This window comes from Carcharhinus amblyrhynchos, chromosome 5 (genome assembly GCF_965287045.1).
Source record: "Carcharhinus amblyrhynchos chromosome 5, sCarAmb.v2.hapA, whole genome shotgun sequence".
NCBI classification, from domain to species: Eukaryota; Metazoa; Chordata; class Chondrichthyes; order Carcharhiniformes; family Carcharhinidae; genus Carcharhinus; species Carcharhinus amblyrhynchos.
The window spans coordinates 115,804,580-115,831,862 of record NC_137328.1 but is presented as its reverse complement, the minus strand read 5'-3'; the positions used below and the strand labels follow the sequence as shown (position 1 = coordinate 115,831,862).

Sequence of the window (27,283 nt, the reverse complement as noted above, 5' to 3'; positions counted from 1 at the left end):
CGGCTTGAGTGGGAAAGGTTCAGTGGAGATGTGCGGGGGAAGTTTTTTTTACACAGAGGGTGGTGGTGGCCTGGAATGAACTGCCAAGTGAGGTGGTTGAGGCAGATACGTTAGGGACATTTAAGACTTATCTGGATAGGTGCATGAACAAATTGGGAATAGAGGGACCCAAGCGGTGGACTAGATAGGACAATGTGTGCAGCGTAAGCTTGGAGGGCCAAAGGGCCTGTTCCTGTGCTGTCTTGTTCTGTTCTTTGCTCTTTGAATAACTACCTGGCACTTGAGTTGTACATTAAGCTGAGGATTCATGTGGAAATGCTCAGAATAATCCGATTATAGATGGGCATTAACAATAGCTGAAGAACAGCCCAGGAAAGTGTGGTGGAGGCCGGTTAATGCAATTATGAATAAGGGGTTTCTGATAAAGCAATGCATCAGAATGAGTCTTGTGCTTACGTCTGGAGCATTAGTCATACAGGGGCACTTCAGCAGTTACCTTTTCAATATGACTGTTGCACATTGCGTATCCCTTAAATTAGTTGCCATCCTGATAATAACAAACCCCCCCAGCTTGAGACATAGATTTCAGTACTATAGCGTTCTTCTGAGAACATCCCTTATTCTGCAATCTTAAAAGCCGCATATTAACTCTCAAAGGACTGGAGCATGCCGAGGCTGAATTATTTATTCATTTCCTCGGAACTAATTTTAAAAATGTATTATTTAACTGTCTTCTCCGTGAGCGAACCCTTCGCAAAATTCTTTAAGGTTCTAATGCCCTCCACAAAAGGGAACAGAAATGCCACTGTGACTCAACATGGCCTACATACACGTGACTCCAGTCCCACGCTATCTGGTCAACTGGTAATGCCCTGAGGGCAAGTACGATATGAATTGTAAATGCTGCCCTGTCAGTGCCACTCATATCATAAGAGCCTCCAAGCGGAAGCTTGTCCTAAGCATGTCAAGCTAGGAAACTGGCAGAAGCGAATTATTAATTTCCCAGGTGCTATGCAGCAGCCGAAGCTGATAGCTGAATGGTTGTCCTAACTAAATATCTGTGACAGGTGAAAACAGGTGAAATGCAGGGACACACTTGTACTTCAAGTGGTAGATACACATTTGTGGCACGGTGGCACAGTGGTTAGCACTGCTGCCTCATAGCGCCAGGGGCCAGGGTTCAATTCCAGCCTCGAGTCACTGTCCCTGTGAAGTTTGCACATTTTCCCCATGTCTGCGTGGGTTTTCTCCAGGCACTCCAGTTTCCTCCCACAGTTCAAAGATGTGCGGGTTAGGTTGATTGGCCATATAAATTGCCCCTTAGTGTCAGGGGGATTAGCTAGGGTAAATATGAGGGATTACGGGAATCGGGCCTGGGTGGATTGTGGGTGGTACTGACCCAATGGGCTGAACGGCCTCCTTTTTTTTTGATTTTTTTTGGGTTTTTGATAAGAGAGGGGATTAAGGGTTATGGGGAGAGGGCGGGAAAGTGGAACTGAGCAGCGACAGATCAGCCATGATCTTATTGAATGGCGGGGCAGGCTCGAAGGGCTAGATGGCCTACTCCTGCTCCTATTTCTTATGTTCTTATGTTCTTCTGTACTGTAGGGATTCTATGATTCACGGAGGAAATTAAAGACTTGCAACAGCAATATACATTTATATAGCACTGCAAGCATAATAAAATGTTGGAAGATACTGCACAGGGGTGACATAAAGGCACATGAGGAGATTCAGGCATCCCACGACAAGCTTGATCAAAGGTGAAAGGTGAGGATGACAGCTAGCAATGTTTAGGGAGGGCAATTAAGTTTAGTGTCTGAAGTGCTTGAAGGTCTAAAGGGGCCTGTAAAGACTAAAAGCATTTGATCTGTCTTTGAGATTTCGAAATCTTGGGGGTGGCATGGTGGCACAGTGGTTAGCAATACGGCCTCACAGCGCCAGGAAACCAGGTTCAATTCCCGGCTTGGGTAACTGGCAGTGTAGATTCTGCACGTTCTCCCCGTATCTACATGTCTTTCCTCTGGGTGCCCTGGTTTTCTCCCACAGTCCAAAAGACGTGCTGGTTAGGTGCATTGGCCACGCTAAATTTTCCCTTAGTGTACCCAAACAGGCAGTGGAGTATGACGACTCGGGAATTTTCACAGTGAGTTCTTTGCAGTGATAATGCAAGCCTATTTGTGACACTAATAAGCTTTAAACTCCAATGGGATGGTTTGGGACACGTGAACACCTGAACAAATGGAATTTTTGACGGAATGGCTGGAATTCTCCCATGCCCCCCCCCTGCTGGCAGGGGGGCTCTTCTGGACCAACTTGGAGTGCAAAACTGAGGTCTTGCCTAACGATGGTCTAGGCCTGTCTCTGGAGTTTGGGATGGGGATCTTCAGTGATCCTGGACTCTGGCAGCTCCTCGCAGTAGCGAGTGGAGGAAGCACCAATCCAGGTTGATCTTCCAGCTGTAAGAGTCCCAAATTCCAGCCTTAGAATGATCCTGGAGATCCATCTTCAGTTCGCAGGATGTCCATTTACTTTCGTCAGTAGTGGGTCAGTGATGTCAGGGACTTTGTAAATATGGCACCCCAGGTATGATGAGGGTTGTGCACCATCAAGCCTACTCCATTGCGAACAATGGTGTAACACTCGTTATCTATGATACCTCTGGAGGCATAATTAATTATACCAGGTTTGGAAGATATGGGGGTGAAGTTTTCCGTTGACATTCACAGAGCGAAACATTTCCCGTTCCGGCCACCACCACAGGACCTGGTCCCGGATGGGGGATTTCTGCCCTATTGGTGCATTTTCCAGCATTTTGGAATCAATAATAAAAATGGATGTTACTTTTCTCTCCTTCAAAGGGAAAGATGACCAAAGCATTGGCATGAATGGTGACCTCCAGCGCAAGCCCAGAGAACATCAGTTGATTGGGTACCTGGAACATGAGGTGTATTTAGTGTATGTGGCCGTCAGCAATGCTGTTTGACGGGAGTAGCCAGATCAAGGGTGGGTTTGTGGGTGGTATTGGATTTTTTTTATTCATTCATTGGACATGGGTGTCGCTGGCTGGCCAACATCTATTGTCCATCCCTAGTTGCCCAAGGGCAGTTGAGAGTCAACCACATTGCTGTGGCTCTAGAGTCGCATGGAAGCCAGACCGGGTAAGGATGGCAGATTTGCTTCCCTAAAGGACCAGGTTAGTGAATCAGATGCATTTTTCCGACAAGTGACAACGGTTTCATGGTCATCAGTGGATCCTTAATTCCAAATTTGTTTTTATTGAATTCCAATTTCACCATCTGCCGTGGTGGGATTCGAACCTGAACATTAGCTGAGTTTCTGGATTATTGCCTAGTGACAGTATCACCAGGCTACTGACTCCCCATCGCCAATGATAAAAGAAAGCTGCCCATGATCTCCTGTGTTAATGTACTGTTTATAATATTCAAAAGCAAATCACAATCCATTGTACAGGTGGGTCTCACCCACAGTTCAAAGGCACATTCAATGCCACTGCCAAGGATATATCTGGCATTTTCAAGAGCTGATGGTGGGAAGCCTCTTATTGTCAAGAATGGACATTCCTTCTACTGCTTAATAAGCTCTAACTAACTCCAACACTAGGCTGGAACTCAATGTTTCCAGGTCCTAGCCAAGTTTATGATCTTCTAGCACACTGCTGTTGGTGTAATAGTGGTGATGTGAAGATGCCGGTGTTGGACTGGGATAAACACAGTCTCACAACACCAGGTTAAAGTCCAACAGGTTTATTTGGTAGCAAAAGCCACTAGCTTTCGGAGCATTGCTCCTTCATCATCACTCACCTGATGAAGGGGCAGTGCTCTAAAAGCTAGTAACTTGTGCTACCAAATAAACCTGTTGGACTTCTTATGGTGTAATACTGAGCAAAAAAGGGAATTGGGCCCAAGTATAATCAAGGGGTAGAATGGTGGCACAGGGGTTAGCACTGCTGCCTCACAGCTCCAGGGACCAGGTTCAGTTGGGTGGCTGTCTGTGTGGACTGTCCACATTCTCCCTGTGTCTGCATGGGTTTCTTCCAGGTGCTCCACTTTCCTCCCATAGTCCAAAGATAGGCGGATTGGCCATGCGAAATTGCCCCTAAGCGTCAGGAGGACTAGCTAGGGTGAAGGCATGGGGTTATGGGGTTATGTGGATATGGCCTGACTGGAATTGTGGTCAGTGAAGACTTGATTGATCGAATGGCCTCCTTCTGCACTGTAGGATTCTATAATTCCATGAATCCCTTTGCCAATTTACACCCCCATCTGCTGTTGCTGTGGAGATTCTTCAAGTTCATGTTTTTCAAGGTCCAATTTCTCACTCAGCAAAACACCCTCCTATTATTTGATACCTTTTTTTATAGCTAAGATTTTCAGTTCCTGCACTGAGTGTTCTAGTAACATTCAACCAGTCAGGTTAACTAATGACATACTGTAAGGGTGGCAACTTGGCTCCCAAGAGTGAAGGCCCAATTGGCTCTGACGCATTGGTCAAAGTGGGAGTTACAGGTTCATAATGGAGAGGTAGGGACCCTCAATATGAAGACACCCACTGAAGAAGAGGTCATTTTTTTTGCAATGGCCATAGCTGCCTGGCCATGATGCTGAAGGGACAATCTTTCCACTAGATGACCAATGGACACAGCTCTGGCCTAGTAGCCATTGTGGGTCAGAAGTCGGGTCCCTCACGTAATCTATTCCCCCTCCCCTCTTCTTCCCAGTCTCAGTCCACTGTGTTGGACTGAGTCACAGTCTAGTCAAATTGAACCATCCACAGTATCAGGTGGAGATCTCAGGACAGGGCCTCAATAAACTTTGTGCTTAACTTTAATGACCCACAAGGCAGGCAGTCTATCCCCCCTTGAGCTGCCCTTATTAAAAGCAGCAGCTTGGGGTGGGGATGTTGAGAGGAAACCAGGTTCGATTTCCTGGCTTGGATGTCTGTCTGTGTGGAATTTGCATATTCTCCCTGTGCCTGTGTGGGTTTCCTCCAAGTGCTCCAGTTTCCTCCCACAAAGATGTGTTGATGAAGTGAATTGGCCACGTTAAATGCCCCTTAGTGTTCAAAGATGTGTAGGTTAGGTGGATTGGCCATGATAAGTTGCCTGTTCGTGTCCAATGATGTGTAGGTCAGGTGGATTGGCCATGGTACATTGCCAGTTAGTGTCCAAAAATCTGTAGTTTAGGTGAATTAGCCATGGTACATTGCCTTTCAGTGTCTAAAGATGTATATGTTAGATGAATTGGTCATGGTAAATTGCCTGTTGGTGTCCAAAGATGTGCATGTTCAGTGGACCAATGATGTAAAAGTGGAGTTATGGGGATAGGGTCAGGGTAAGATGCTCCATCGGAGAGTCAGTAGAGACTCAATGGGCCAAATGGCCTCCTTCTACACTGTAGCTATTCTATGACCTCTGATTTCGGGCCCCAGCCCATTTGAAAATTGAGCCCTCTGTCTGTATTCTTATCATAGTTACTCATTGTACCCAAACATCCAGAAAGAGTCCTTACGATTTTCTTTGACTTGTTATCTCTTATGCCCGACAGCTACATGAAACATGTTTCAATAAAAGCACTATGTAATAAGGCCTTAAAGGAAGACAGCTGCCCTGTAAATAAAAAGCAAATTGGGAAAGGAAACACATATATTGACAAATTTATAGTTTTATATGTACATATAATGTTAGAAATGATGCAGTTATATATATCATTATGAGGCAGCTTACTGCACAAAGGGAGTTATGAATATTTGTACTCACCATAGTTGTTTCAGCAATTGAACCAAAACTGTTGATGAATATGTTACAGCTGACATTAACAGGAGGGCCTGAAAAGATAATGAGCAAAACAGTGAAGCACAAATACTCTCTCCAACATGCAGTGAAAGACGGAGTGCAAAATGTCCACATGCATCAAGTTCACTCCTGACATTGTGCAGAGACCCCGAGAACTTGCTCACAGCTTCTTCTCCCTCCCACTCTTTCTGTTTTGATTGCCTTACTCTGTCTCCCGCTGTCTCTGTTTTTATCTGGATGGGCTCCTGAGTAGCAGCTGCAAAGGGTACCCCAGCTCACAAGTGGTAGCGAGATCACAGGACAGAGTGGCGCTCATGCCAGTTTCTGTTGTGAGGGCAGACTGGGGCACAGACTGCATCGCACATCATCGAGATTGCTGGGGGCCTCCAGCGGTCGGAACTCCCTCTCCGACAGCAGTTCCTACACCGCGTGGATCTCAGCCGTTCAAGGAGACAGCTCATCACCACCTCCTCAAGGTCAATTAGGGAGGGACCATGAAAATGTTGACTGAGCTAACGGTGCCCACATCCCATGAAAGAATTTTAAAAAAAACAAGGATAAACAGATAAGGTGTGAGATGGAAATGCCGGCGTTGGACTGGGGTCGGCACAGCAACAAGTCTTACAGCACCAGGTTAAAGTAGCAGGTTTATTTGGAATTAAGGGCTTTCAGAGCACTGTTCCTTCATCAGGACTCACCGGATGAAGGAACAGCTCTCCAAAAGTTTGTGATTCCAAATAAACCTGGCAGATAAGATTTGGCTACCAGGGCGGCACAGTGGCGCAGTGGCTAGCACTGCTGCCTCACAGCACCAGGGACTCGGGTTCAATTCCAGCCTTGGATGACTGTCTACATGGAGTTTGCATGTTCTCCCCGTATCAGTGTGGGTTTCCTCCTGGAGCTTCAGTTTCCTCCCATACTCCAAAGATGTGCAGGTTGGGCACATTGGCCATGTTGAATTGCCCCTGAGAGTTCCAAGATAGGTAGATTAGATAGGTTAGCCATGGTCTGGGATCACAGGGAGAGGGCAGGGAAGAGGGCTTGGGTAAGATAATCTCTCAGAGTAACAGCAGATGAGGGGTGTAAATTGGCATAGGGATTCATGGAATCATAGAATCCTACAGTCCAGAAGGAGGCCATTTGGCCCATTGAGTCTGCACTGACCACAATTCCAATGGCCACCTTCTTCAGTGTAACACTGTAGAGATTCTATGATCTATGATATTTTGGATTGGTTTTGATTGGTTGAGAGGATCAAAGAGCAATTTTTCAGAACATTTCCTCTCCACATTGGCTGTAGATTTTCATTTCTCCCAGCATGCATGTGGATGTTGGGAGAGGGAGATGTCTCAACATGATACAAAAGGGCATTATGGTTTAATGGACACCACACCTCTCTGATTTTTTTATTATTGAATTCAAATTCCACCATCTTAATCAGGATTAGATAGGGTGGACAGTGTGTGAGCCTTTTTCCTCGGATGGAGATGGCTAGCACGAGGGGACACAGCTTTAAATTGAGGGTGATAGATATAAGACAGATGTCAGAGGTAGGTTCTTTATTCAGAGAGTAGTAAGGGCCTGCAACAGTAATGGATTCGCCAACATTAATGGCATTGAAATGGTCATTGGATAAACATATGGATAATATTGGAATAGTGTAGGTCAGATGGGCTTTAGTTTGGCTTCACAGGTCGGCGCAACATCGAGGGCTGAAGGGTCTGTACCACACTGTAATGTTCTATGTTCTATCTGCTGTGGTGGGATTTCTGGATTAATAGTCTAGCGATAATACCACTAGGCCATCGCTTCCCCACAACCGTGTAACCAGCAGGCAAAAAACCCAACTAACAGACTGCTTTGTTAGGTGGTAAGGTTGTTGTTTATTGTGTAATGTCTGCAAAGCAAAATCAAGATTAAAGAACTTGAATTTATGTATTTATAACCTCAGGATAGCCGGCAGATCTCAGCCAATGAAATGCTTCTGAATTCCAGTCAGTGCTGTAAGGCAAAGAAGTACTACACTCTAATGGCACACAGCAAGATGCCACAAATAGCACTGAGCTACATGACACATTAGTTGTTTTTTGTGATGTTTGTCCAGGGGTAAATATTGACTCGGACATAGGGTGAACTCCACTATTGCCCCCTCAGATCAGTTACATTCTCCTGAGAGGGCGGGCAGCCTTCTTAGTTATTTTCTTCATATAATGGATGGCAGCTCTGATAGTGCTACTCTCCCTCAGTACTGGAGTGTCGGCCTGGATAATGGACTCAAGCCTCTGGAATGGGACTTGAATCCACAACTTTCATGACTCTGAGCTAAGAGTACGACCAACAGCCCAAGGCCAACACCTATTATGGAAGGGATTATTTTCACAGAATGATTACAGTGCAGAAGGAGACCATTTGGCCCATCAAGTCTGCACACACTGTGTGCCATTCCCTTACCTTTTCTCCATACCCCTATACGTTGCTTCAATTCAAATAATCTTTTTTTTGGTTATTTATCAGTCACAAGTAAGGCTTACATTAACACTGCAGTGAAATTCCTCTAGTCACCACACTTCGCCACCTGTTTGGATCAACACACCTAACCAGCAAGTCTTTCAGACTGTGGGAGGAAACCAGAGCACCCAGAGGAAACCCATTCAGACATGGGGAGAATGTGCTAACTCCACACAGACGGTGACCCAAGCTGGGAATCGAACCCAGGTCTCTGGTGCTATGAGGCAGCAGTGCTAACCACTGTGCCACTGTGCCGGCCCTCTTGAATGACTTGTCTGAACTTGCCTCCATCATGCTCTCTGGCAGTGCAATCCCAAGCCTAGCCACCCGCTGTGAGAAAAGGTGTTTTCTTCACATGAATTTCTATGTTGCAGAAGAAGGCCATTCGGCCTATCAAGCCTGCACCAACAAAGATCTAATTCATGCCCTGTCTTCGTAACCCCACATATTTACCCCGCTAATCCCCCTGACAGCAAGGGACAATTTATCATGGCCAGTCCACCTAACGCACACATCTTTGGAGTGTGGGGGGAAACTGGAGCACCCAGAGGAAACCCACACGGACACTGGGAGAACATGCAAACTCCACATAGACAGTGGCCCAACATTGGGATCAAACCCGGGTCCCTGATGCTGTGAGGCTTCAGTACTAACCACTGTACCGTATTCCGCCCTTGGTTTTTCCTTCTTTTACCAACTTCATTAAATTTGTGCTCCCTGGTTCTCAATCCTTCTGCTAATAGTATCCTTCTGTCCAGGTCCCTTGTGAATTTGAACAATTCCACAAATTTCCTATCAGCCTTCTTTCATCAAAGGAAAAAAGTTCCAACTTTGCCAACGTATCTCCAGCACTGAAATTTCTCATTGTTGGAATCATTCTCAGAAACCTGTTCTGCACTCTCTTCAATGTCTTTACTTCCTTCCTAAAATGTGGGGCCCGGAGCTCCAGTACTGCAGCTGAGGTCTATCTAGTGTCTGATTATAAACCCAACATACCCTTCTTGGTCTTGTACTCTATGCCCCATTCATAACATCTAGGATACCGTGTGCTCCACTAACCATTCTCTTAACCTTAATAACCTATGCACATGTACACACAGGTCCCTCTGCTCTGTGTACCCTTTAGAGTGCACCCTCTATTTTATACTGACTCTCCATGTTCTTCCGACCAAAATATATCACCTCACATTTCTTCATATTGAGCTTCATTTGCCACTTATCCGCACATTCCATAAGCACTTCTTGCAAGATTGCCAGAGCCAACCTTCTCACTTTCATGGTCCTTGTCGAGGAAATATTGCTGTCATAGAATCCCTATAGTGCAGAAGGAGGCCATTCAGCCCATCGAGCCTGCACCAACCACAATTCCACCCTTAACCCATATATTTACCCTGCTAATCCCCTGACGCTAAAGAGCAATTTAGCACGGCCAATCCACCTAACCTGCACATCTTAGGTCTTTGGGAGGAAACCGGAACACCTGGAGGAGACCCTTGCAGGCATGGGGAGAACATGCAAACTCCACAGTGATCCAAGGCCAGAATTGAACCCAGGTCCCTGGCACTGTGAGGCAGCAGTGCTAACCAATGCACCATCGTGCCGCCCCCACAAAAGATTGTGCGTGTTTTTTAAGTGCTCAGTTAATTTTCTGAGCCATTTTGAGTGAAACATGATCGTGAACTATTATGAACGATGGAATAATATTGAATTGTGGTACTGCTTTATTGCATATTTCTTTGTTTTGTATTTGCAAGGCAGAAGCATTAATGTAGAAAAGATAAACATTCCATGTAGAAAACGTGCTTGCATAATCAAACCCAAACTGATGACTTTTTTTAAGCGAATTGCCTATGAGATTCAGAACTCTTTCAGTGTGATGCTAAGAATAGCATCAGAACAGTGAATGTCACCCAACATCAGTGACTCTACATCACTATAAAAAAAACAGTCAGGTAGAGCATTTAGTTGCCTGCAAAGACACTGTCAATTAGAGCAAAGCTCGTTCAGCGATGTTTGGAGGGACTGTCTCAATGGGCAAGAGAGAGTATTAATAGCAGGAAGAAGGCAATTTGACTTCATGTTCCTCTTGGGACTCACACTGGGGAATATTTTTAATCGATCCCACCCCAAAATAGTTGTGTTAGCTTGGGGATGGGGAGGGGGGGATATCGAAAAGGCTAAAAATCTGAAGCAGGAATCCATTCTCCTCAAACCCACCCACTCATGGTTTTAATGGAGGCACAATGAGATGTGGTGATGAATCCACCCTGAGGAAGCGCAATTCAAACCTTTCATAGTCATGTAGGGCGTGAGCAAACAACAAAGTTTCTAAGCGCCGAATGAGTGAGAAAACAGGAAAATTTCGGACTTTTTTTGCTGAGTTTAAAAATATAGCCTTATGGCACTTTGTGCAACATAAGAGCCAAGGTGCAATTCCTACCAGCAGGGGGCAGGATGGAGGCTCAGCTCACCATTGAAGCCGGCTACTGAGCTCTAGGGGGCTGCCAATGTACTGGGAGACCGACTCCCGTACACCACCCCTCCACAACAGACATTGCTCCCCCTACAGACAATGCCACACCCTCTTGCTGATCAACCTGCCTCCCTCCCTGACTCCTTGAGCTCACCAACTGGCAGAGATCCCCCCTCCCCTTCCACCTAAGCAGATGTCCCTCTCACCTCTATGGAGCTCCCCACTTGTCATGCCCCTGTCATCGCTCTACACCCACTCTGGCTCCACCCCCTTGGCACTGCCCCGGCACTGTAATGCTGCCTGGTGGACAGTGCCAGGGTTCCAGGTTGGCAGGGCTAATGTGCCTGGTGGGCACTGCCAGTGTGCCAGGTGGGCAGTACCAGTGTGCCTCATTTCCTATGCTAAACTGTTCAAGGTCTCATAATCACTTTTTTTGAATTATATAAAATGTTTAATTTTCATTTTTATAGGGTTTATATTTTTAACCCCTTAAGCTAGGTTTCCCACACCTGGACAAATCCATCAGGTGAAAGGAGGTGAGAGGCACTGGATCCGTGTGGTAAGTACCTTCACAACATTTTCAGTTAACCTATAAACCTTCTTGATCTTCACAATCTTCCTCTTGAACCACATCCCCCTGCAATTACTGACCCTTCACAGCTAACACCAAACCCAATTATCCTCCAATCATTTCCACACCAGAACTATGACCACCTCCCACCGCCTCCTCCCCCCCCAGCTCTGGTGATCCTTCTGGAAACTACTGACCACCTGCAATCAATGACCCTCGATTCAACCCTACCCCCTCACCCCCCACAGACCCCAATCCCACAGATTTCTCCTGTTAGCGTCACCTTTAGCACCTCCACACCTTCAACAACACAGACTTTCTAAAAGATCCCTCCATTTCCCATGCATCCAATCCATGATCCTCTTAATCACACTGTGCCTACTCCTCCATCCAATGTTATCCCAGTCCCTTGCCATCTCTGATACCAATAGCCATTGGTATGGTTGCTGCTGGACTGTAGTCTGAGGCCCCAGAGTTTCGTGGTCTGACAGATAGATAACTGTTGTCAGTCGTATGGATTTGCGGATGGGGAATTTATAGCAAAAACACACACATGCCCACACACGCAAGCACGAACACACACTCATACATGCGCACACTCACACATGCACACACACTCACATACACACACACTCATAAATGCACACGCACATGCACATACACACACCAACGCACACACGTACAAGCATGTGCGCACACACACGCAGTGCACACACACATGCACATGCACGCACATGCATGCTCACACACACATGTGCACACCCAAAGGCCATACACACACACACATACACACATGCTAGATCTCCATGGCCTTCGTGGAAATCAGCCTTCAGATTTTCTAGCTATAGCTCCTTCATCCACCACAGTGAACATCAGGAACTCCCTGACCTCACAGTGCCAGGGACCTGGGTTTGCTTCCTGTCTGGGGCCACAGTCTGCGTGGAGTTTGTATGTTCTTCCTGTGTCTGTGTGGGTTCTCTCTGGGTACTTTGGTTTCCTCCCACACTCCAAAAGCATGAAGTTTAGCTGCATTGGACCGTACTAACTTGTCCCTCAGTGTCCCAGGATGTGTAGGTTAGATGGATTAGCTATAGTCAGTTGAGACCCTGTTAGAGAGCCAGCTGAGTTTTAACTTTCCACCCAAAACCTGAAACCGCACTTTCCTCCAAATATTGACCACTATTTCCAGAAGCTACACTTTATTTTTAGAAAATGGGGATTCGTTTTTGACTCTCTAACCTTTCCACATTTCAATCAAAAATCATAATTATTAGGAAAAGCCAAATAAAAACGGAAGATGATCCAGAACTCCTTACGCAGAAACCAATGGGATATCTGTGTGCAAATCGGATAAATCAGATACTTGTCAAAAATAAAAGCCAAATATTGCAGATGCTGGAAACCTTAAACTGAAACAGAGAATTCTGCAAAAACTCAGCAGGTCTGGTAGCATCCATGAAGAGGGAAACGGAGTTGGTGTTTCAAATCTGTTTGAATCTAGTTCAGACTTCTGAAGAAGAGCTCATTCATGGGTGGCACAATAGCACAGTGGTTAGCATTGCTGCTTCACAGCTCCAGAGACCTGGGTTCGATTCCTGGCTTGGGTCACTGTCTGCGGAGTTTGCACATTCTCCTTGTGTCTATGTGGATTTCCTCTGGGAGCTCTGGGTTCCTCCCACAATCTAAAGATGTGTGGGCTAGATTGATTGGCCATGCTAAAATTGCCCCTTAGTGTCCTGAGATGTGTGGATTAGCGAGTAAGTATATGGGGGTAGGGCCTGGATGGGATTGTGGTTGGTGCAGACCCGATGGGCCAAATGGCCTCTTTCTGCACTGTAGGGTTTCTTCTATGATAAGAATCATACTGACTTGAAATGTTAACTCACTTGTCAAAAATAATCAAATCTATTCACTGCAATTCAATCGACTCAAGAACAGCTTCTGCCCTGCTGTCACTAGCCTTTTGAATGGATCTACCTGATATTAAGTTGATCTTTCTCTACACTCTAGCTATGACTGTAACACTACGTTCTGCACTTTTTTCTTTCCTTCTCTATGAATGGTATGCTTTGTCTGTGTAGCACACAAGAAACAGTAGTTTTCACTGTGTACTAATACATATGACAAAAATAAATCAAGTCAAATCAAAAAAATCACTGCAGAAGTATTCAGCTCATAACTTAACCTGTAAGTTAATGTATGCCAAAGATTGATATTTTCTATTTGGAATGGAATAAACACATTTTAACAGTTAACCCTGGACAAGATATTTGTCCAGTGGGTTAGGAAATTTAAATTTGGTTTCGCAAAAAGAAAATAAAACTTAGTGGTTTTGAGCCTCACTCCAAGGACTTGAGAATTTACTCAAGACTGGTAACCACACCACCACCACCCCCCACTGTCCCCCACTGCGGTACTGAAGGAGTGCCGCACAGTTAAAGTCAAGGTTTATTTATTGGGTCACAAGTAGGCTTGCGTTAACACTACAATGAAGTTACTGTAAAAATCCCCTAACTGCAACACTCCAGCGTCTGTTCGGATACACCGAGGGAGAACTTATCATGACCAGGTTTACCTAACCAGCACATCTTTCAGACTGTGGGAGGAAGCTGGAGCACTTGGAGGAAACCCACGCAGACACGGAGAGAACATGCAGACTCCACACAGATAGCGGCCCGAGCCAGGAATCGAACCCAGGTCCCTGGCGCTGTGAGGCAGCAGCGCTAACCATTATGCCACTGGTTGGAGATGTCGGAGTTGGTAAGGATCATTGAACTGGTATCAAGAGAAGTGACCAACTGGAAGCTGGTTCACTGTAGTGTCTTTTAGGAAAGGCTATGGACATGATCTGCCCTCGATGCATCAGCATGTTTTACTCTGAACTGCCAAACCCCACCCCCCAACCCCCTCCCCACCCCCACCACCACCCCCCCAGATGTGGCCCTACCTGCCACCCGGGCTGGGTAATAAACGTCGGTGTGTCCATGTCCTGACAAACTAACCAGTAGCATTCCAGAAAAGGTCAGCAATTTTCTAATTTGTGCAAAGACCTCCGGTACTTTTCAGATAATTTTTCCTAGAAATAAACTTCAAACACTTGATGGGGCAGCAGTGGCAAACAACCCTTGGCAAACCTGTCTCACAACATGGGCGAGAACGAATGGCACAGGAGAAGCTCATTTTACAAGCAGTTGTTTCAGAAACCTTCAGGAATGTCACGAGATATCTGTGAAAGGATCCTGATATTCTGATACTCCTGGAGAGGATTATACAGAGGCTGGGAGTTGTGCAAGTCGAATCTGTTGTGCTTTGCCTTTTGGCATTTACTGAATGACTAGTTTTGACCTTCACTGAATCCGAAAGCTTCCACATTACCTGTGCATCAGCTAAACAGAATGATCTTAAAGCAATACCACTGATACAATAACCATTCTGCTGAACATGATGGACCAGTCATGTGTGGATCGCAAAGCAGAACTGTCATCTTAAATTTATTGACTTATATCATTCTATTTTTTTTTCCTTTTGGTCTATCTTTCCCTCTTCCCCTCTTCATTTTCAGTTTTGTTCACTTTGTTCCTGTGCTCCACTATCACAGGCAAGGGAGGATTACCGTGCATGCGAACAATATCACTTCTAATCCTTTCACTTCTGTGCTTGCCATCTGCCATTGTGCGTTCCTGTCAGAAGACGTTACTCTGAATAAGTAATGCACAAGATGACCTTAATTTTGACAGAGAAATGAGTACCAGTACACTGTGTTTGCTGCTCACGATGAGGCCTCCTCTAAGCTGGGAAGACCAAATGGACATTGGTTGGTTGCTCTACAGAATATCTCTGTTCAGAGTCCGGATGTGTGCATCTGAGCTTCTGACCATGGCACATTTCAATTCTCCACTCCCACTCTGACATCTCTGTACTTGACCTTATTTATTTATTAGTCACAAGTAAAACTGAAGTAACTTTATTTGTCAATGTCACAAGTAGGAGTTACTGTGAAAATCCCCTAGTCGCCACACTCCGGCGCCTTTTTGTGTACACTGAGGGAGAATTTAGCATGGCTAAGGCACTTAACTAGCACGTCTTTCAGAGTGTGGGAGGAAACCAGAGCACTCGGAGGAAAGCCACACAGACAGAGGGAGAATGTGCAAACTCCACACAGACAATGACCCAAGCCGGGAATTGAGCCCAGGTCCCTGGCACTGTAGGTTTACATGAAGCCACTGTGAGAGTCTCTGAGTCACCACACTCTGGTGCCTGTTTGGTACTCTGAGGGAGAATTTCGCCTGGCCAATGCACCTAACTAGCAAGTCTTTCAGACCTCCTGAACTATTACAGTGAAGTTCATAACTAATTCTGGGAACAGATCCTAATCCCTCTTTAGACTCAGCATCGAGGTCAACAATTTCAGGTGATAACCACGGTTCCCATTGTTCGGGGAGCAACTGTTAGTAGCACAATGGTTGACACTGCTGCCTCACAGCATCGTGGACCTGTGTTCAATTCTAGCCTTGGGAAATGTCAGCAGGCAGTTTGTATGTTCAAAAACGGAAAATCCCACCCGAGGTCAATGGACATTTGCATTGTCTGTAGCCACAACAACATCCCCCTCCCCCCAGCTACAAATCCTGCGGCAGGTGAGATGGGGAAATTCCCCTCAGTACGCTTTCAAGGAGCAGTTAGGCCTAGCTGTGGAAATGGAGAGGATCAAAGGGTATGGGGGGAAGGCAGGATCAGGCTATTGAGTTGGATAATCAGCCATGATCATAATGAATGGTGGCGAAGACTCAAATGGCCTCCTCTTACTCCTATTTTCAATGTTTTTATGATCACAAGTGTTTTACACAGCTAATTGTTGGACTGCATTGACCGAAAGAGTGTTGGAAACAGATACTGTAATAACTAACACTGGCTGGGAAAAATTATTAAAAGGAAAGCATTTACAGGGTTTTGCCATCCTTGATCCATTCCAGTAAACTTACATTAAGTAAAAGAACAGGGGAATGGGGTGATTTGGACAGTTCTACTACAAAGCCAAACAGGCACAAAGGACTGAATAATCTCCATCTTTGATTGTTGGGGTCAGGAATTTGGTGAATGGAAACTGGCAAATGGCACTCCTACCCAGCACTCTGTAACCCTGTAATTGTTGCTGCATTTCTTGACATCAAACACCTATCTATTCGAATCCCATTTTCCACCACTTAGTCTGTAGTCTTGTAATCGATGGCATTTCATGTGCTCATCTGAATGCTTCTTAAATTATTTTCAGAAGGCGTTTGACAAGGTGCCTCACAAGAGGTTGTTACAGAAGGTCAGGGGACATGGAGTTGGGGGTAGGGTGTTAGCGTGGATAGAGGACTGGTTGTCAAATAGGAGGCAGAGAGTGGGGGTCATTGGGTGCTATTCGGATTGGCAGTTGGTGACTAGTGGAGTGCCCCAGGGGTCAGTGCTGGGGCCTCAGCTATTTACCATTAATATAGATGATCTGGAGGAGGGAACCGAGTGTAGGGTGTCGAAATTTGCCGATGACACCAAGGTTGGTGGAGCGGCAAATTGTGCGGAGGGTGTGGAGAGTCTGCAGAAGGATCTAGATAGGCTGGGCGAATGGGCCAGGAACCGGCAAATGGAATTTAATGTTGGCAAATGTGAGGTTGTCCACTTTGGTAGGAATAATGGTAGGAAGGATTATTACTTACGGGGTGAAAAACTGCAGCAGGCGACGGTGCAGAGGGACCTCGGGGTCCTTGTGCATGAGTCGCAAAAACCCAGCTTGCAGGTGCAGCAGGTGGTCAGGAAGGCAAATGGGATGCTGGCCTTCATAGCGAGGGGGATTGAATATAAAAGTAGGGAGGTCTTGCTGCAGCTGTATAGGGCATTGGTGAGGCCGCAGCTGGAGTACTGTGTGCAGTTTTGGTCGCCGCACTTACGCAAGGATATTTTGGCCTTGGAGGGAGTGCAGAGGAGGTTTACTAGACTGATACCGGAGTTGAGGGGGTTGAGCTATGAGGAGAGGCTGGATAAATTAGGCTTGTACTCGTTAGAGTTTAGAAGAATGAGGGGAGATCTCATTGAGACATATAAGATGATGAATGGGATGGATAGGATAGAGGTGGAGAGACTCTTCCCACTCAGAAAGGACAGTAGGACTAGAGGGCACAGCCTCAAGATAAAGTGGGGGGCAATTTAGAACGGAGTTGAGGAGGAACTTCTTCACTCAAAGGGTGGTGAATCTCTGGAATTCTTTGCCTGTTGAGGTGGTGGAGGCTGCCTCGCTCAATATTTTTAAGACACGGGTTGATGGGTTTTTGATAGGCAAGGGGATTAAGGGTTATGGGAAGAGGGCGGGAATGTGGAACTGAGCCACGACAGATCAGCCATGATCTTATTGAATGGCGGGTCAGGCTCGAGGGGCTAGATGGCCTACTCCTGCTCCTATTTCTTATGTTCTTATGTTCTTAAATTTTGCTGACAACAAATGCTGACCAGCCGGCCATGCCCATGTCCCACAGTAGGGGTCTCTACTGGGCCTCTTCCCCATAAGTCAATGCCCCTGATACTGCAGCACTCCTTTATGTGGTCTTTGCAAACTAGAACAATGAACAAAGAACAACAGAAAGAGCACAGGAACAGGCTGTTCGGCCCTCCAAGACTGTGTCGACATGATGGCCTAACTAAGCTAAAAAAAACCTTCCGCCCTTACTTGGGCCGCGTCCCTCTACTCCCTCCTTATTCGTGTATGCATCCAATGCCTCTTAAATCATACAATATGAATCCCTACAGTACAGAAGGAGGTCGTTCAGCCCATCGAGTCTGCAACGACCACAATCCACCCAGGTCCTACTCTCATAACCCCCTGCTAATCCGTCTGACACGAGGGTAAATCCGTCACGGCGAATGAACCTACACATCCTTCGGACTCTGGGAGGAAACCAGTGGACCCTGAGGAAACCCATGCAGAATGTGCAAACTCCACATAGACAGTGACCTGAGGCTGTAATTGAACCTGGGACCCTGGTGCTATGAGTCAGCAGTGCCAACCACTGTGCCACCGTGTTGCTTGCTTCCAGACCTCCTAAGTTTGAATTTATGGATGACTGTCCTGTTACAGCACTGCATAAACAAAAAAGATCTTCAAAACAATCGGAGAGGAGGGGAGTATTGTTGAGTTGATGGGGGTCATGACCACACCTAGGTTTAAGTGGGGAAAGAGAGGACAGTGATTGGTACACAGCTTCTTGCTGAATTTTAAGTTTGGAAAGGATTTTTTTTCCTGTCTCTCTAACATGAACAAGCTGCACAGTGAGATCAACGAGCGTCTGCATTATTGTGTCTTGCTGAGAGCTCGCTGTGTAACTGGGACAGCTCCGCTAATCCAGCCTTGCCAGTTCAATTCACTGACCCGATTACAGTCCTGATTCTCAGTATAACTCAACCACAAATGTAATCCTCCAGAAGCACTCTACTGCCACACTACTGGTGAATTTATCAAGATTTATATATCCACATTGATCAGATACAGAATCAGGCTTTTTCTCTGGGATGAGGGCTGTAAATGAAAACAAAATCCAGCAAAATGCAAATTTAACCTGGACTAGGTTGCCATGGTGAACAGTGACTGAGGTGGTCGGTAAAATTCAATAATTGCTTTTGGATATAAACTCTGTACTTATCACAATCAAATGCCTTTTTTTTCTGCCATTTTAATGCAGGCTTAGCCTATTAAATTATATTTTTCTTAAATATCTCAGTGTAGCGCAGTATTTTATATGAGAGACCAGCCAGATTGCTGTAAATAGTGATTTATAATTTGGGTTTCAGAGGTCTTTCACATGCTGCATAATTCTGATGGTTAATGATAGGAAGCGTAGTAGGTACTTGGTCCTGTCTATATTAATGGGGATGAAGTGGAGATGGTCTACAGCTTCAAGTTTCTAAGTGTCCAAATCACCTACAATCTGTCCAGGTCCCTCCACACTGATGCTATAGTTAAGAAAGCCCACCAACACCTCTACTTCTTCAGGAGGCTAAGAAAATTTGGCATGTCCACTGTGACTCTCACCAACTTTTACAGATGCATAAGAACATAAGAACATAAGAAATAGGAGCAGGAGTAGGCCATCTAGCCCTTCGAGCCTGCCCCGCCATTCAATAAGATCATGGCTGATCTGAAGTGGATCAGTTCCACTTTCCCGCTTTCTCCCCATAACCCTTAATTCCCTTGCCTGTCAAAAACCTATCTACCCGTGACTTAAATATATTTAGCGAGGTAGCCTCCACCACTTCAATGGGCAGAGAATTCCAGAGATTCACCACCCTTTGGGTAAAGAAGTTCCTCCTCAACTCCGATCTAAACTGCCCCCCTTTATCTTGAGGCTGTGCCCTCTAGTCCTGCTATCTTTTCGAAGCGAACCATAGAAAGTATTCTTCCTGTTTGTATCACAGCTTGGTATGGCTCCTACTCTGTCCAAGTCTGCAAGAATGAAGCCTAGTTCATCACACAAACCAGCCTCCTATACATTGACTGTCGACACTTCCAGCTGCCTCAGAAAAGCAGTCAGCATAATCAAGGACCACATGACCCCCGACATTCTGTCTTCCACCTTCTTCCATCAAGAAAAAGATACAAGAGTCTGAGGTCACGTACCAACTGACTCAAAAACAGGTCCTTCCCTGCTGCCATTGGGTGGCACACTGGTTAGCACTGCTGCATCAAAGCGCCAAGGACCCAGGTTCGATTCCTGGCTTGGGTCACTATCCGTGTGGAGTTTGCACATTCTCCCTGCGTGCGTTTCTTCTGGATTCTCCGGTTTCCTCCCACCAAGAACTAGGCTGCCTAGCTAGATTGGTCATGCTAAATTGCCCATGAGTGTCTCAAGGTGTGTAAGTTAGGGGCATTAGTCATGGTGAATGTGCAAGATAATAGGGAGGAGGGTCTGGGTAAGATAGTCTGCCAGAGAGTCGATACCGGCCCTATGGGCTGAATGGCCTTCTTCTGCACTGTAGTGAATCTGTAATGATTCTATGATCCTATGACTTGGAACTATAGCAACTGACAAGTAGGTCAGAGTCTTGGAACTCCTTCATTAACAGCACTATGGGTGCAACTAAAACCAAATAGGCAGCAGTGGTTCAAGATAACGCAACCAGTAGCCATCTCAAGGGCAAATATAGACAGGCAATACATGCAGGTCTTGCTAACATTGTTCAAATCTCATGAACAAATATTAAAAAAAGAGAACTGGATGGATTTGTTTCTGCACTGTCGTATCTGCAGTATAAAGAGTTAACTGATGGGATAAACTTATGTATCACATCGATAATGTACTACTGACATCGGTCTGTCATGTGTGTTAGATATGTGAGAGAGGGGTTAGGATCATGCCTCGGAGCAACTTGCGTCCTCTGCAACCTGCTTAAATGTGTTACTAATAAGCAAGTGTTAAGCAGATATCAGAGTACGATCTACAATCTGTCTGAGAAACAAGTCTCATGCTTAGGGTCTGATGTACAATGATCCATCTCAGAACATGGTGGCAGCCTTGGAGATACTGATGTTAAAAATACCTCATTGGTGTTATCAAAGAAATAACAGAGTGAAGGAAGCCTTGACAGCAGCTCATAAAAAAAACATTCAGTGGGCAAAGAAGGCACATGGAGAGAGGTACCGGTGACCAGCAGTCTCTACCCTTACCCCACCCATCTGACTGCCATGTGGGCCCACAGAGAAACCAGCAGTCAGAGTAATGGAAAACTGTTTTCTCCAGTACCAAGTAGCATAAGACCATAAAGAAGTAAGATGTAGGGGCTGAAGTAGGCCATTCAGCCCATTGCGTCCGCTCTGCCATTCAATGAGCTCATGAACGATCTGATGTGATAATCCTCAAGGGCAAATATAGACAGGCAATACATGTAGGTCTTGCTAACATTGTTCAAATCTCATGAACAAATATTAAAAAAAGAGAACTGGATGGATTTGTTTCTGCACTGTCGTATCTGCAGTATAAAGAGTTAACTGATGGGATAGGCTTATGTATCACATCGATAATGTACTACTGACATCGGTCTGTCATGTGTGTTAGATACGTGAGAGAGGGGTTAGGATCATGCCTCGGAGCAACTTGCGTTCTCTGCACTTTCCCGCCTTTTCCTCATAACCCTTGATTCCCTGATTAAGAATCTGGTCATTTCAGCCTTGAACATATTTAATGACCTGGCCTCTACAGCTCTCTGCAGCAAAGAATTCTACTGATTCACTATCCTCCGAGAGAAGAAATTCCTCATCTCTGTCTTAAATGGGTGACTGCTTACTCTGATGTCTTAACGAGGGGGAACAAAAGATTTAGGTCAATGCCTTTCTTTACGCAGTAGGTTCAGTAGCAGATGCTGTTCTCCTCAGGCAGGCTGTGTAGGAGTCTACCGCAGACTTTGAGTCCATTCAAAATGCAAAATTTAATAACCGAACAAACGCATTTTAGCCAGTGGTTGCAATGATCTGGGGAATCCCTGATCTATATCACCTAGCTAATTCAAGGCACTGAAAGACAAACTAATCTGCTGTCACACAGTTGAGGGTGTCTGAGATGCAAAATTCTCGGATTTTCTACAGACCAAAGATGATCTTACTGTGGATCAAGTGGTCTCGCATGTGAACCTTAGAGCATGTAATCGGGCCAGAATTTTGGCTGACTCCAGGGCTTCACGTGCCCCTGTAGATGGGGTAGGCCTATGGGCAGCGGCCCCGCCCATAAGAAAGCCCACCAAGACAAGTAAGATGGCGGAAAATTCCACACTGGCAGCAACTTTGAGCTGCTTGTGGAAACCTCGCATAGACACCAAGAATGGCCACCAGGGGGCATGCAATGTCTCTGCTGTGGCAAAATTGGACATTTCAAGGGTTTCCACAAATCCAATAATTTTAGTCAAAGTCAAAGATCGGAAATTATTTATCAGACATGTTCCTTCCAAAAAATGGGAAGTTAAGAAAAAGACAGAATCACAGAGCTGATATGGAAAATACACAGTCTTAATCCAGACCATTGGTTGGTTACAGTCCAAAACTTTGAAGACAACTTGTTGGAGACGTCAGAAATGAAGAAGGGAAGAAAGAAACGAACCATGTGGAAAATATAGGGTGGGTGCTCAGAGTTGGAAATTGTGGTTCCCAATGGGTCTCAGCAGTCTCTGCACACGCGCCAAGCCTGGAATGGCTGCTGCCAAAGTACGTATGCATGTTGTGTAGCATTTCTTTACTAAATACATGTACAAATTTGCGACTTTCTCCCTGTACAATGTGCAGCAATCACACACGTTTAACCATAAGCAAAATACCCACAGATGCTGGAGATCTGAAATTCAAAAAGAGTGCTGGAAAAGCTCAGCAAGTCCGGTAGCATCTGTGGAGGGAGAAATAGGGTTTATGTTTTGAGTCAAATGTGACTCTTAGTTGGGACTCAGGCTGGAATGTTTCCTCCTTTCAAGCCGGCGGGATTTTCGCATCCCACCTCAGTGAATGGAGATTTGGCTGACCGCAAGGAACTACAAAAGGTACTGAATGTAGCCCAATCCATCACACAAACCAGCCTCCCATCCATTGACTCTGTCTACACTTCCCACTGCCTTGGCAAAGCAGCCAGCATAATTAAGGATGCCACGCATCCCAGACATTCTCTCTTCCACCTTCTTCTGTCAGGAAAAAGATACAAAAGTCTGGGGGCACGTATCAACCAACTCAAGAGCAGCTTCTTCCCTGCTGCTGTCAGACTTACCTTGCATTAAGTTATCTTTCCCTATACCCGAGCGATGACTGTAACACTACATTCTGCACTCTCTCCTTTCCTTCTCAATGAATTGTATGTTTTGTCTGTTTGGCGCCAGAAACAATACTTTTCACTGTATGTTAATACATGTGACAATAATAAATCATTTCAAATCAAATCAAATTCCCTGACCTCGCTGCAGTGGGAGCGTGGCGTTAATGAAGGTAGGCTTGTACCCCTAGTTCTGAAGAAGAATCATATGGACTTGAAACATTGGCCGGAAGTTTGCAACCGTCCAAACTGGCGAGATATTCCTGCCCTGCTGCAATGAATGAAGATTTGGCTGAGCGCCAAATGCTTCATCCTCACTTGCAGCTGCGGCGGGTCATGAATGACTGGAAAATTCCAGCCATTAACTTTGTTTCTCTCTCCACACACGCGGCCATCCTTATGCAAGTTTAGCTGCTGTTTCAAAAGTGATCTCTTTCTTTACATAGTAATCTAAGCTAAAGAACAAAGAACAAAGAAGACTACATCACAATAACAGGCCCTTCGGCCCCCCCAAGCCTGTGCCGATCATGATGCCCTAACTAAACTAAACAAAGAACCTTGTGCTCTTATTCAGTCCATACCCCTCTATTCCCTCCCTATTTATGTACCCACCCAGATATCTTTTAAGTGTTGCTAATGTTCCTGCTTCCACCATCTCCTCTGGCAGTGTGTTCCAGGCATCCACCACTCTCTATATGAAAAACATCTCCCTTACATCTTCCTTAAACTTTCCCTTCTTATCTTGAATCTGTGCCCCCTTGTAATTGACACTTCCGCCTTGGGAATAAGCCTCTGACTCTCCACTCTGACTATGCTTCCCATAATTTTGTAGCCCTCTTTCAGGTCTCCCCTTAACCTCCAATGAAACAATCCTAATTTATTCAGCCTCTCCTCATAGCCAGTGCTCTCGAGACAAGGCAACAGCCTGGCGAACCTTCTTTGCACTCTCCCCAAAGCTTCCACGTCCTTCTGGTAGTGTGGTGATCAGAACTGCACACGATACTCCAAATCAAAAAAGAAATCCTAAAAGGTCTGATGTATCTGATCACTTTTCAGTGTTGGGGGATCTCTTATTTAAGCTTCCATCTTGGAAACCATATCAGTTGCCCTTAACTGCATGGGATGCCTTCAAAGGAATGTTTTCAGGATCCTGCCAGGGTCTGGAAATTCCTGACGTCAGGGTCCCTGCCCCAAAATGAAAATTCAACCAAATAGCCTGTCAAATCTACTCGTGAGAAACAAAATGTACATCTTCTGTAGCGTAGATTAAGTACCTTTAAAGTTGGGTCGAATCCTTGCATCATATCCCGATGTCCTTCCCATCAATTTGTCCAGAAAGTCGGACGGAGACATTGCCGGTGCACGAGATCTGGAACCTTCTATTTCTTTCGTTGTCACCAAGCTGAAAGCAAACACACAAATATGGTATGAAAAGACGCAGGTGATCATGTAGGAGAGGAAATACTATAAAAACCAAGTTATCTGAAGAGTGTAAGGGTTTTAAAAAGAGACTAGGTGGAATTTGTTCGAACTGTTTACAGTGAGGTTAAAATGAGAGGTAATTTGAAGCCTTGATTTTTTTTTGGATTAACGGGATTCCCAGCAGTGGATTACTGTGTCTCATCCAGATCATTATGTAACTGTGTGCAGCTGAATGTACAGGCAAAGAGGAACGTAAAGTCAGAACGAAAGAAAGATCTTGCTTTTGTATGGCACCTAACATCGTCTAACATCATATATGTGTGGCATGTGTGTGCATGTGCATGTGTGGAGAATGTGCACCTGTGTGGGAGCTGTGTGTACATATATGTATGTGTACCTGCATGTGGTATGTGTGCTTGAAGGGTGGTATGTATGTATATTTGTGTGTGTGCACATAAATTATGTGTGTATATGTGTTTGTGCGCATGCATGCACATGTGATATGTATGTGTGTATATGGATGCTGTGCACTTGTCATATGTGTGCGAGTGAGCACATGTGGTATATGTGTGTGTGCACACATGTGGTATGTGTGTGTGCATATGGCGTGTGTATGCATGAGCATGTAGTATATGCATGTGTGCACATGTGGTATGTGTATGTGTGCACACGTGCATGATGTCTGTGTGCACTCATACATGTGGTGTGTGTGTACGTGAGATGTGTGTATGCACACATGGTATGCGTGTGCACATGCATGTGGTGTGTACATGCACATGTGGTTATGTGTCTGTATGCGTGTTTGTGAGATTTTGGTATACGTTTGGTATGTACACGTGTGTGTGTGTGCGTGTATGTGCGTGAACGTGCATGTGTGTGTGAGTGAGTGTGTGTGTGCGTGTGTGGAGTGTGTGTGTGTGAGTGTGTGTGAGTGAGTGTGTGTGTGTATGTGAGTGTGTGTGTATTTGTGTGTGAGTGAATGAGTGTGTGTGTGTGTGAGAGAGGGAGAGAGAGTGTGTGTGCGTGTGCGTGTGTGTAGTCTAAAACTAGGATTCACTGTTGTAAAAGCAAAATACTGCGAATTCTGGAAATCTAATAAAACAGAAGATACTGGCAGTATTCAGCAGTATCTATCGAGAGAGAGAAACAGTTAGTGTTTCAGGTCGGCAACTATTATTCAGAGGCATTCATCCTCATTACTAATTCCAACCAGGAATTTATAAGAAATGTCTTTAACTAGAAGTGGTTAGAAAGTGAAATTTGCAATCCTAAGAAGCAACTGAAGCAATGAGCAGAGAGAAAGAGGGGGAAGTGAGTTAACAATATGCGGGAAAAATAGATGTAAGGGTTAATGAAACAGCATAGGAGAATAAATACTAAATGAGATGGGCTGAATGGCCCTTTTCTGAGTGTTAAATTGGAAGCCCCACAGATACTGGAATGACAATCACCCCTCAATGAATATCCATCAACAAAGCTCATTCCAGAAGGAAGGTGGAATATTCAGAATGCTCCTGGATAGATTCAGCCACAAAAATAATCAACATCACTTGCACCATTGAGGACCAAACAATTCCCTTGATCAGTACCTCAATCACTGAATGTAATATCCACTTCCTCCGAGACTGATGCATGGCACCAGTATTATGTTCAATCAGTAAGGTGTACAGAAGCTTGTTTCAATGGCCCGTTCCAGCCTCTCCCATCAAGAAACACAAAACAGCAATGCCATTGGATTGCAATCTCAACGTGAGCATATCATTCCTTCATTGTCACTGAAAGAAATCTCACAAGACCAAGTTAAAGCCTAACATGTTGATTTGGAATCACGAGCTTTCAGAGCGCTGTTCCTTTCCCAGGCGAGGAAGGAGCAGTGCTCCGAAAGCACATGAGTCCAAATAAACCAGTTGGACTTTAACCTGATGTCTAACTGTGCCCACCCTAGTACTCCGCCAGCATCTCCTGGAATTCTCTCTCTAACATCATGGCGGCAGCATCATTATCACAAGGACTACAGCAGTCAAACGAGGAGGCCCACCTCTGCCTTCTAAAGGATGAACAATAACTTCTGGCCTATGTGGCTTTGCCTACAACCTCTGGACAAATCTCAAAAACAGTGATAAAGAGCTTGGGAGTTCACAATATGATGGTGCGAGTAGGACAATTTTCCAACATGCATTCTGGGTGTAAGCAAATTCTGTCCTATAGCAAATAAATAAGATGAAAAGAACTCTATAGTACCTGCCATGACCACAACGTGATTCAAAGGATGGAATCTTACCACTGTTCATGCCGGTGGGATTTTCCCATCCTGCCATACTGAATGGAGATTTGGCTGGCTGCCAAATTCTCCAACCTCGAAGCAGCAGGAATGTGGCATGAACAGGCAGTAAGATCATGCCCAAAGATTATTTATTAGTGTCACAAGTAGGCTTACATTAACATTGCAATGAAGTTGCTGTGAAACTCTCCAAGTCACCACATTCCGGCGTCTGTTTGGGTACACCGAGGGAGAGCTTAGCATGGCTGATGTACCTAACCATGTCTGTGGGAAGAAACCAGAGCGCCTGGAGGAAACCCATGCAGGCACGGGGAGAACATACAGTCAGTGATCCAAACCGGGAATTGAACCTGGGTCCCTGGGACAGTGAGGCAGCAGTGCTAACCACTATGTCGCCATGCCC

At 45.4% G+C, this 27,283-nt stretch overlaps 1 protein-coding gene across 2 annotated transcripts in view; it reads right to left on the bottom strand.

Moving 5' to 3' along the window:
- The window catches only part of glra3 (glycine receptor, alpha 3), a 224,254-nt gene that overhangs the window by 130,315 nt on the left and 66,656 nt on the right, over window positions 1-27,283 (bottom strand). For both annotated transcript variants that reach the window (XM_080189748.1, XM_080189749.1), the window contains exons 2-3: window positions 24,452-24,579; window positions 5,780-5,847 (exon numbers count right to left, since the gene is read on the bottom strand). In XM_080189748.1, the coding sequence (XP_080045874.1) occupies window positions 5,780-5,847; window positions 24,452-24,579 (196 nt within the window). The remainder of the gene's footprint in view (window positions 1-5,779; window positions 5,848-24,451; window positions 24,580-27,283) is intronic.